Genomic DNA, 11,510 nt, shown 5'->3' on the forward strand with positions numbered 1-11,510 from the left:
ATATATCCTCATCAAAACATGTACATAGAGCTAGGGCTGTAAATCAGTGGTAGAGCCCATGTCTAGCATGTGTGAGGTTTGGGGTTCGATCCCCAGTGCTGTAGAAAAATAAAATGTATACACAAATGTTCACAGCTTCATTGTTTGTAATAGCCAAAAAGCAAAAACAATCAAAAGCCCATTAACTTATAGATGGACAAATAAAATTGTTCTAACCATACAATGGACTGTTACTTGGCAATAACAAACCATACTTACAACATAGGTAAACCTCGAAAACATTACACTAAGAATTTAAACCTCTCACAGAAGACCACAAACTATATGATTCCATTTATATAAAATGATCCAAATAAGCAAATCCATAGGGGCAGAAAGCAAATTAGTGGTTGCCAAAGACTGGGGGTAGTGAAGAGTGATTACTAAGTGGTTCAATATTTTTTGGGGAGAATGATAAATGCCCTAAAAATTGACTGTGGTAATGACCATAAAACTTGGTAAATATACTAGTAACTAGTATACTGTACACTTTAGCAGATGAATTGTTTCATGCATGATACAATAAAGTTGTTAAATAATGCTGTTAAATTTTTAAACAAAGACACTTCTTTTTGTTGAGCAAGGCTACATTCTCAACCAATTTCTCATAACTTTATATGTAAATTTCCAAGATGTTGAGGGTAAGAAGTCAGTACCTCTTATCTATCTATGGATAGCTGGTCCCAATGACTGGTTTAGACACAGGACTAGACAGGCAGGAGGAGGTTATCCAGAGGTAGTCCTATCATTCATTTTACAGGAGAAGTAACAAAGATAACAGAGACCATACACCTCCATAGTTGCAAAGTAATGAGCCAAAACCAGGTTTGACAGGCAGGCTCAAGCTCTCCAGGTAAACATCACCAACTTGAACTCTCTCAGGATCCCTGGAGCCACAAGCAGGTAAACACTACAGTTGCTCTTGCTCTTATAGTACTGTGGTCTCTGTAGACTCCCAGACCCATCTTCCCTTCACTTATTTTGCCAGACACATTTACAAACTATCAAAGCAGGACCATCATTAAATGTTAGAGCTAAGGGGTTGTACCTCAGGGACCACCTAATCCAACTCCCTCCTCTAGACAAAGAAACTAAAAAACAGATTAAATGACTTGCTCAAAGGCTCAGAGCAATTTAGTGATAGAACCGAACCAGAGTCCAGACCTTTCAACTCTTGAGTTCCGTGCTCTTCCCCCTTCCAGGACATCTTTAGCCTCCACCTTCCCAGAGTCATGATGAGCCACAGCAGGGGTAAAAGGAATGGAGGTATGCAGGGCACTTTCCTGTCCAACCTTTGTGCAAGATAGTTATGGCCAGAACTACTAACAACCACACATTTTTCTCCCTCTTTAAAAAAAAAAATCCCAATGGGGTTCTAGGTACCCACTCCCAACGCTACCCCTAGTCCATGATGAGAATCATACATGTCTACCGCTCAGGACAGGGCAAAACAAGAACCATAATGCTCAATCATCCCTAGTGAGAAGAGATAAAGGCAAACTGGAATGGTTCTTAGGGTGGGGAAATGTTGTCTTTTGTCTACCAGAATCTCTCCCTCCTCCTTTGAATGATCACCTTGGTTTTCCTTTTGAGAACATCCCTTTCTCCATTTCAGTCCAAGGGACTGGAATGAGTATCACCCACTCACCCACCAGGTTCTGGGTCCCAGGTCAATCCACCCCTCTGGCAATAATGACTGATTCAGGGATGAACATAAGAATGAAGTCAACCAGTGAGAATCAGATCTGGACCTTCTGTTCTGACTACTAGGAAAGATAATACTATTTCTGCTGGGGCTGTTAGCCTACAGCTCTCATAACCTGCCATAAGAAGATGGTCTGCCTGAGAATGAAGCCAACACTGAAATCAGAGAAAAGAAACAAAAGAGTGAGTGTGGGTGCTTCTGGACTCAGCTGCACCAACCTTTTTTACCTGAGTCAATCTGAGTTCAGTTTCTATCACCCAAATTGAAAGAAGTCCTCACTTTTACACTGGATAGCACTGAAATTCTACTACTTATGGAAAAGGCCTGGGGCAAGTGGCCTCCCCTCTTTCAGGCTACCATCTTGACTCTTCTGCTTCTAAAATATTGTCATTCTATGAATCCAGCAATGACTACCTGGTCCTCAAAGGCTGCCTTCCAGTCTAGAGCCTAACTCATCATTATCAACTTACCTGGCCTCACTGCCAGCACCTAACTTAGATCTCTCCACAGTGAAGTTCATCACACCCTTCCATTAATGCAGGTCTGGATCTCAGCTCACTCCTAAGTGTGGCAAGGCCAATCAAGTCAAGGTCAAGGTAGGTTTGTAATCTGTCCACTCACAAGCTCTGATCTGAATTTGGCAGGTAAGCCTGGCCATACTGTCATGATGAGTTCCTTCAAATCTCATATGTTTAGAGGGTGAGTGACCTCTGGGAATTATCAGAAAGTTTGGATTCCGACCTTTGTGTACTTTGATGGATTCTCTTGGTCTCCCACTTTGTTAGTAAATGTACCCTCATTGTTGGGGAAAATAAATTAAGACATATTTCACTCGAAGCAAAGGGATTATCCTTTTCATCTCTTTGTGCCCAAGAAGAACCCACGGCAGGTAACTGGTGGGATTTTCTTAAACGTTATGCCAAAATATTGCCCTAATGCAGCCTCTGAAAACACTTGAGTGGGGAGGGCCCAGAAGTGCCTATCTTTGTGGTGGTGAGGTTCTGTAAAATGAAATGCAGGTATCAGAAGTGTCAGGTGAAAACTTGAAGATCAGATGGCTGGGGAAGAGAGGCGAGGGCACGGGGTCGCCCACCTCTCTGTACCCGGGGAGAATCCAAGACCAGGCAACTTCCTGCAATTGCTGGGCCTCGCGGCGGGGCCACGGGGTGGAGGGCGGTGACCCCCACCGCGCCCTCGGGTCGAGCGGGCAGGTCTTCTAGCACACTAGTCCGGGACAGGCTCAGGCTGCTCTGGGGCGCCGGTGGCCCCGCCGGAAACCAACCGGATCTTGCCCAGCTGCATGGCTCAGTCCCTTGGCTCCCTCTCAAGAGACTCTGGCAGCTTCGGCCCTCGCCCGACTGCGGCTGGCCCACCGCGGCTTACCCTTTCGGCCCTGCCTTCCAGGCTGCAGCACGCGCGAACCGACAGGGCAGCCGCGCGTTGCCCGGACGCCGGCTCCCCGGTAGAGTCCCCTCACCTTACTCGCGGTGGCTTTCTGGAGGCTGCCATTCGGTGGTGACGTGCCCCGGCCCACGTCAGGGGAGCGCAGACCAGCTGATCACCCCCGGAAAGGCAGGAAGAGGGAGGTGCGCGAACAGGCCGGCGGGTGTGCGCGCTCAGCCAGCCACACCCCCTCTGTGGCGTGCCCGGCCCGGGCCCCGCCCACCCCCCAGGCCCCGCCCAGCTCCGGGCCTGGGCCTCTCGGCACGTCGCGAGGCTGGAGGCCGCCGCCGAACCCGCCTTTCTTCCTGCAAGGCTGGCCTCCGGAAAGGACGCCTTGCGGGGCGCGTCATCATTACTGTTCATTTTTATCTTCTTTCCCCAAAGAGGAAAGACAAGGGCTTTGAAGGTTAAAGGGGTGCCACCGGGGATGTTCCCGCTTTTAGGAGAGCTGAGAGGAGGGGACATGGCCAGTTCTGGAGGACCCTCGACAGGCGCCCCAAGGTTTTGTAGCAGGGCCTCATTTTCTAAGGCTTTACAGATAGATGCCCCCAAAATGATTTCTCCAGAGAGCTTCAAAATCCAGCTGCCCACTCCACTTGAATAGCTAATAGTCCCCTGAAGCCTAATGTGTCCGAAGGGAGCTCCTGACCCAATTCACCAGAACAAAACAGAAACGTTCTCCCTCAGTGTTCGCCGTCTCAAATGCTACCCCATTCTTTAAGGGCAAGATTTCCTATTCTTTAAGGTCAAAAATCTTTAAATCGTCCCTACCTCTTCTCTTTCCTACCCCACATCCAGTCTGTCAGCACATCCTGTTCGTTCTGTCTTCAAAATCGATCTCCTAATCGGACCATTTCCACCCAGTGCATCTGTCACCCCTCTGGTGTGCATTGCTACCACCTCACAAGTGCGATTATGCCCGCAACTGCACAGTCTAGCCTAAACACAGAAGCTGGAACCATGCTTGGAAGCCTAAGATCAAAATGCTTCTCTGCTCAGCACTTGGCAGTGGGTCCTCATTTCCTTCAGGATGAAAGCCCTACATGATCTTCCTGGAACATCATGTCCTACTGTTCCCACCTTGCTGAATCTACTCCAGCTGAACTGGCCTCCTTGATACCCTTAAAAACTGGCACATTTATGCCCTAGGGTCTCTGCATTTGCTCTTGCCCCAAATATCAGGCCTCCCTTCCTCATTTTCCTTCAAATATCACCTTTTTTAATGCGGCCTACCCTGACTACCCTATTCAAAGTCGTAAACTCTCTCTGACATACCCAACCTTCCTTACCCTGCTTTATTTTTTTCCATAGCACTTAACATCTTTTTAACATGATAAAAAAATTGATTTATGTGTATTGTACCCCCCACACACCCTACACATACAAAACATAACCATCTGTGGAGGGATTGTTTCTGTTTCAATTAAAGATGAGCAATAAGTGGCATTTAGTAAATTATCATATATATTCTGTGGGATTAAAGATCTCCAGAATGTGCACTCCTCAAGAGCAGGGAAAATGGGTCTCTTGTTCTTTTTCTGTCCCTGGTACTTAGAACAACATCTGACACTAAATCAAAGTGCCTACATTTTTAAGAGGTGATCTGCACTTCCTCCTGCATTGATCCTGGTGAAGAGCCTGATTCACCTATATAAAAATTTTTTTAGCATTTTCTTTAATATTTATTTTATTTATTTATTTTTATGTGGTGCTGAGAATCAAAGCCAGTGCCTCTCACGTGCTAGGCAAGCACTCTACCGCTGAGCCACAACTCCAACCCCTACCAAATGGTTTTGCTGCTCACAAGAACTCCAAGTTCTAGTCAGCAGTCAATAAGCACTTGGACAAGCCATGAAAGAACCAAAGATGTGTTGCATCAGAACATCTGTTCCATTTCCCCCGAGTTCAAGTTCATGGAGCCAAGAAGAGAGAAACTAAATAAAATGAGTGGTTCCAGTCCACATCTGAAAGATGGTAGGAAAAATCAAGTGGTAAGCAAGAAAACTTAAGATACCCGAAAGAGATAAATGAGGACTTAAAGGGGACAAGTATTTCATAATCTCATTGCCTTGGGGGAAAGAATTGGCTCAGAATTTAGGGCATTAGCTTTTGGAGAGAGGGAGAAGCACTTGATGTTCCCTGAACCAGGCTTAAATTTGTGTTTGCAGCATAATGAAGCCTCCTTCCAGCTCTTGAAATTCTTTAGGGAGAACCTCTGGGAAAAGTTGAATTGAATTATCCTTGGATTCCAAGTATGTGGCCCAGGCATAAGCCAAAATGATGGGCTCAGAGATGGCGATGGGACCAATGCCATGCAATAGGGTTTGCCTGGTATGTGCTGGAACATGGCATTGCTCTCTTCTGCCAGCTAAGAGCCTGAAAGCACGGGCTCTAGAACTACTGCCTTTACATGCAACATGCCAATAGCACAAAGGCAGCAGAAGGAGACCAAAAAGGGAGAAAACAGATCTTGTAACATTATTTGATCCCTGAATACTACAATACCCTAAATCACATCTCCCACTGGACTTCTCAGATATCAGCCAAAAACTGACCTACTGTATTTTAGTCAGGTTGACATTGGTTCTCTACCACTTGAAATCAAAGACTCCTTACTGAAATCTCTTTTTTTTTTTTTTTTTGTTCGGTACCGGAGATTGAACTCAGGGGCACTCAACCACTGAACCACATCCCCAGCCCTATTTTGAATTTTATTTAGAGACAGGGTCTCACTGAGTTGCTTAGTTCACTTTTTCTGAGGCTCACTTTGAACTCATGATCCTCCTGCCTCAGCCTCCTGAGCTACTGGGATTTACAGATGCTCAACTCTTACGGAATCTTTGAAGTAATCTCCTGCACATTTGAACTTTATGTAAGAGATATTATAAATGTATTAATAGATAATCATGAACTAACAAGTGGAAAAGATAGATTATGAAACAATATGATATTTTATAGCAATGCAGATATAGCTTTAGATATATATTGGTATAGATATATAGATATAAATGCTTTTTTAGAATAAAAGAATAGTGATCCACAAACTGTTATCCTCAGTTATATTAGTGGCAGAATTTGGGATGATTTCAACTTTTCCTGTTCCTTCCTTTCTTTCTTCTCTCTCTCTCTCTTTCCTGGTTCTGGGGATCAAACCCAACAGACACATTGTTTTTTATAAAAAAGAAAAGAAAAGTACTAATCATTACTCTGAGCCTGTCTCCTTGGAAAGCACAGTGAGGGATATGTTGCACCCTCCAAATCTGAGCACGCCAAGCAACAGTAATCTTGGGCGGTGGCCTGACCATTTGCTGGGAAGGGGATGTGGCAATATCCCTTGAATAAACTCCCACAAGAAAGGACTTAAAAAACAAAAGAAAAAAGAAATAAATTTTTGAAGGAAATCAAACAAAATTACAGCTTCAGAGGACAGTTTTACCCTTTTCAAACATCTCAATTCGTTCTAATAAAACCGACAGCTGTAAGAACAGTGATGAGTGAGGCTCTCATAAATTGTTATAATATGGCATTATTTTTTGGTAGAGTTAACTAAAAGATAGGCTTGTGGTTACACCCTAGAGAGGAATGGAAGAAGAAAGCCAACTTTCAGGATTGTAGAGTCTGCCAAAATAATGTACTGTAAATTAAGGGTGGGGGAATGCATTTGGCTCAGCTCAGAATCTACTCACCCTTTGTATTCAAAGAAAACTGAACTCAGACCTTTTGATATCTGAGTTTCATTTGCTCTTGGCAGAGTTCAGTTCTCTGGTTCAAAAAAAAAAAAAATACCCTTTAAGAGGCCCCCAGGGTTTCTTGGACATCAAATGGTTCTTACACAAACAACATATTGATGAGCTAAGTGTAAGTGAATCACAAACATACAGAGTATGTGTTCTCTGGAACTTGCAGAGCCTCCTGTGCTGTAAGGAAAAAGGCTCAGGGAAGCATTATGCCTGTCTTTTCCTTTAAGGAGTACACCCTTTTTGCCATATTTTATCCCCTCCTCACAAGCCTTCAGGGGACCTTTGCAATATGTAGGAAAGGGAAGAGACTATCCAGCTGTTGATGATGATTCTCAGGATCCTCCTGGTTAAGCCTTGAAAACTGGGCTTTGGATAGAGTTAGTATGGCCTAGAGGTCAAAAGCAAGAAGCAAGTTCTGGCCCTGTTTCTGCCACTAGCAGAGCACCCTCTTCTCTGGTTTCCTAAGGGACTAGGCTTAATGATCCCCTTCCAGAACTTTTATGCAATGATCAAGTCCTATGCAGAAAACTAAAAGTTGGCAGCCCAGCAGATGCATTCTGTGTGGTCCTTATAGTATTCTTTCATAATAGCTTTATTGGGAAATGATTCACATAGCGTACAATTAACCCATTTACAATGTGCAACTCAATGGTTTTTAGTATATTCACAGAATTATGTAACCATCACCACAATCAATTTTAGAAAATTTTCTTCACCCCCAAAAGAAATCCATGCCCTTTACATTCACTTTCCATTTTCCCCATTCTCCCTACCCGAGGCAACCAAAAATCTACTTTCTGTCTCTTTTGATTTTCCTCTTGTGGGCATTTCATATAAATAGTATCATATAATATATGAAGGTTTTTTTTTTTTTTGACTGATCTCCTTCCCTTAGCATAGCATTTTCAATGTTTACCCGTGTTGTAGAATATATCAGAACTTAATTCATTTTTATTGCCAAATATGCTAAATAACATTCCACATGATGGAATATTGTCCTTTTATCAGTTGATTAGCATTTGGACTGCCTCCCCTTTTTGGATCCTGTGAACAATGCTGGTATGAACATTTGTGTACAACTTTTTGTGTGGATGTGTGTTTTCATTTATCTTAAGTAGATAGCTAGGAACAAAACAGCTGAGTCATCTGGCAACTCCATGTTTAACCTATTGAAGAACTGCTGTATTCTTTTAAGGTGACTAGGCCATGTCACATTCCTACCAGCATTGAGTTAGTGTCCCAGTTTCTTCACATCCTCTCCAATACTTGTTTTTCTTTTCCATTTTAGCCATCCTAGTGGGTCTGAAGTTGTATCTCACTGTGGTTTTGGTTACTATTTCCCTGAGGCTACTGATGTTCAGCTTTTTTTCACATGCTTATTTATTGGCCACTTGTATATCTTTGTAAAAAGATATGTCTATTCAGATCATTTTTCCTTCTTAAAATTGGGTCTATTATTATTATTATTGACTTGCATGTATTCTTTGTATATTCTAGATGCAAATCTCTTATCAGATATGTGATTTGCAAATAATTCTGTGGGTCCTTGCGCTTTTTTATTCTAATTAGATACGAAGACTTTAAAAGGAAGATTTCACTCTTTAAAAATCCAAGCCAGGTGTGGTGGCACTCATCTGTAATCCCAGCAACTCGGGGAGGGGAGGCTGACACAAGAAGATATCAAGTTCGAGGCCAGCCTCAGCAACTTAGAGAAATCCTGTCTCAAAAAAAAGGGTCTGGGGATGTAACTCAGTGGTAAAACGACCCTAGGTTCAAACCCAAGTTCAAAAAAAAAAAAAAAAAAAATCCACATCTTCAGCTTCCTTTGAAATATCACAGGTTTAGTTTGACAACACTGGTCCTTCCTTCCATACAGCAATAGCAACACACACAGAGTGGGAGCTGCCCCCACGAGATGGAACAGAAAGCCCTCCATTGAATAAGTAGGCTCTTCTACTTTACCTGCCAGACTCCTGTTGACATTTGATGTGTGACTCCTACTCCTAGAGAATTTGACAAAACATGGCCTGGGTTTCAACTCCATTGAAATTACCTTTGCAATTGAATTAGAGTAACTACTTCTTGCCAGAATGTTGTCACCTTTGGCACTTAAACATAGAATTCGCCCAAACATAGCACCAACTAGCAAGTCCTTCACTCTTCCTATTTTGCAATTTGGATGTTTCAAGGCCTGGGACAAGTCACTGGGGCTTGGCAGAACCCCCAGAATTTTGGCAGACTCATTGGTACTGATGTCATGAGCGTCCCTTGCCATAATGCATCCTCATTACTAACTCAAACCAGCCAAACCCATGTAACTGAAAAATAGATTAAAAGGCTGCCCGAGCTTTAAAATACTACATAAAAATACTCAGAAAAACAATTTAGTGCTTAGGACCACATCCAAGAATGAAAATCACTGTTTTTTAGGGTTAACCGTCTCTTTCCCCAATCAGAGTTCGCACGCTAAATGCAGTCCCCTCTCAGAATAAAATGGGTATCCCCCAAAATATATTAGTAATTAGTGTAACCTAATCACACAAGGTTCTTCTCCCCTTACCTTATTTTTTGTGTGTGGGGGGGGAAGGAGTACCAGGGATTGAACCCAACGATGCTTAACCAGTGAGTCACATCCCCCAGCCCTTTTTATATTTTATTTAGAGACAGGGTCTCGCTGAGTTGCTTAGGGCTGCACTCAGTTGCTGAAGCTGGCTTTGAACTCCCGATCCTCCTGCCCCAGCCTCCCAAGCCAGTGGAATTACAGGTGTGCACCACTGGGCCTGGTTCCCCTGACCTTCTTTCTTTCTTTTTTTTTTTTTTCCTGTATCAGGGATGGAACTCAGGAGCACTTGACCACTGAGCCACATCCCCAGCCCTATTTTTTTTTTTGTATTTTATTTAGAGACAGGTCTCACTGAGTTGCTTAGGGCCTCGCTAAGTTGCTGCGGCTGGCTTTGAACTCATGATTCTCCTGCCTCAGCCTCCTAAGCTGCTGAGATTACAGGCATGCACCACCACCCCTTCCCTTTACCTTCTTAACCTTTCTTAACTATCTACCTATCTGCCACTTCACTTAAATATTATTTTATCCATAATATTCCTTTTTAAGCAGTGTTATTGAGATATAGGTATGATACAACATGCAGTTCACCTACTTAAAGAATACAATTCGGTGGGTTTTAGTACATGCACAACCATCATCGCAGTTAATTTTAGGACATTTTTATCACCACCTAAAAACTTCACATCCTGAAGCATAATTCCTCATTTCCTTCATTATCCCCAGGCAACCATTAATCTGCTTTCTGTCTCTATAAAGTTGCCTCTTCAACCACTTCATATAAATGAAATCATATATCACCTTCTACAACCAGCTTCTTCCACCTAACATAGTATTCCCAGAATTCTTTCTTGATGTAGCATGTCTCAGATCTTCATTCCTTTTGTTGCAAGATAACCCATTAAATGGATAAACCACATTTGATTGATCCATTCAAGTGGACCTTTGAATTGTTTCCATTTTTCGACTCTGATTAATGCTGCTGCTGCAAATAATCCTGAACAAGAGTTTTTGAAGATACATGTTGTCACTCCTCTTGGATATATATATAACGAAGAGTGGAACTCTATGATTCATATTTTGAAGAACTGACAAACTTTTTTAAAAGGGAGGCATCGTTTTCCATTCCTACCAGCAATGGATGAAAGTTCCAATCCTCTGCACCCTTGCTTCCTATTCTTACCATTCTTTATTAATATGTTTATCTTCCTTCCTCCTTCAACTCTCCCCAGTTTTCAAATGAAATTCCTAACTGGCTTTTGCCCAGTGGAGAAGTGGGTTGGCTTTTAAATTTAGAGTGAGCAGTTACCTAGGTTTTAGGGAATCCACTGGGAAAAATCACATTTGAAGGTCACTTCACTCTTGTAAATTAGATTTGTTTTGCATCTTAATCCTGTAGCTCTTAAGTACCTAGTCTAAATATTCTAGATACAAACAAAATTAAATAATTCAATTATACAAATTAAAGCCAATGACATGGAATTTTGGAAGTTGAAAGATTCTTAGGCATCCTTAGGGATTCCTTCACTTTCCTTCATTTTATAGATGAGAATTTTCAAATCAAACCAAGAGATTCATGTGAGCAAGGTCACACAGCTCTTTATAATAGAATGAAACCTGAGTCTTCTTATCAGTTCAAGATAAAGTCTCTCAGCCAGCTGGTTTAGCAAACCCTGGGGCAAGAATAAACTCAAGAGGAGGGGCTGCGTCACACGTGCAACAAGCCAAGTGTGGAATTAGCTGATTCCTGAGTACTTGTGGGCTGATTCTTGTTCATAAATGTATTTAACTTGCCCTACATGTACATGGTATTTTAAGCTTGTTTGTTTGTTTTGTTGTACTGAGGATTGAACTCAGAGGTATTCTACCACTGAGCTAATGCCCTAGGCTTTCTTTTTGTTGTTGTTTTGTTTTTGAGATAGGGTCTCACTAAATTGCCAAGGCTGATCTTGAACTTGGAGTTGTCCTGCCTCAGTTTCCCAAGTAGCTGGGTTTACAGGCATGTGCCATTAAGATATATATA

The 11,510-nt window shown here is 42.5% G+C and overlaps 1 protein-coding gene across 8 annotated transcripts in view; it reads right to left on the reverse strand.

Annotated features, from left to right (window-relative positions):
- Xpnpep1 (X-prolyl aminopeptidase 1) overlaps nt 1–3,371 on the reverse strand; it is a 52,627-nt gene extending 49,256 nt beyond the window's left edge. For 4 of the 8 annotated variants that reach the window (XM_048807295.1, XM_048807297.1, XM_015494774.2 and 1 more), the window contains exon 1: nt 3,128–3,298. Coding sequence is in view for 2 of the 8 variants with exons in the window: in XM_015494773.2 (XP_015350259.1) it covers nt 3,222–3,253 (32 nt within the window). In the remaining 6 variants the exon portion in view is untranslated. Of the gene's footprint in view, nt 1–3,127 lie in introns of all 8 variants that reach the window. The other 4 variants (XM_015494773.2, XM_015494772.2, XM_015494775.2 and 1 more) reach the window with 3 other exon arrangements.
- Between the last annotated feature and the right edge of the window lie 8,139 nt (nt 3,372–11,510).

Source organism: Marmota marmota, unplaced genomic scaffold (genome assembly GCF_001458135.2).
Source record: "Marmota marmota marmota unplaced genomic scaffold, marMar, whole genome shotgun sequence".
Classification (NCBI taxonomy): Eukaryota; Metazoa; Chordata; class Mammalia; order Rodentia; family Sciuridae; genus Marmota; species Marmota marmota.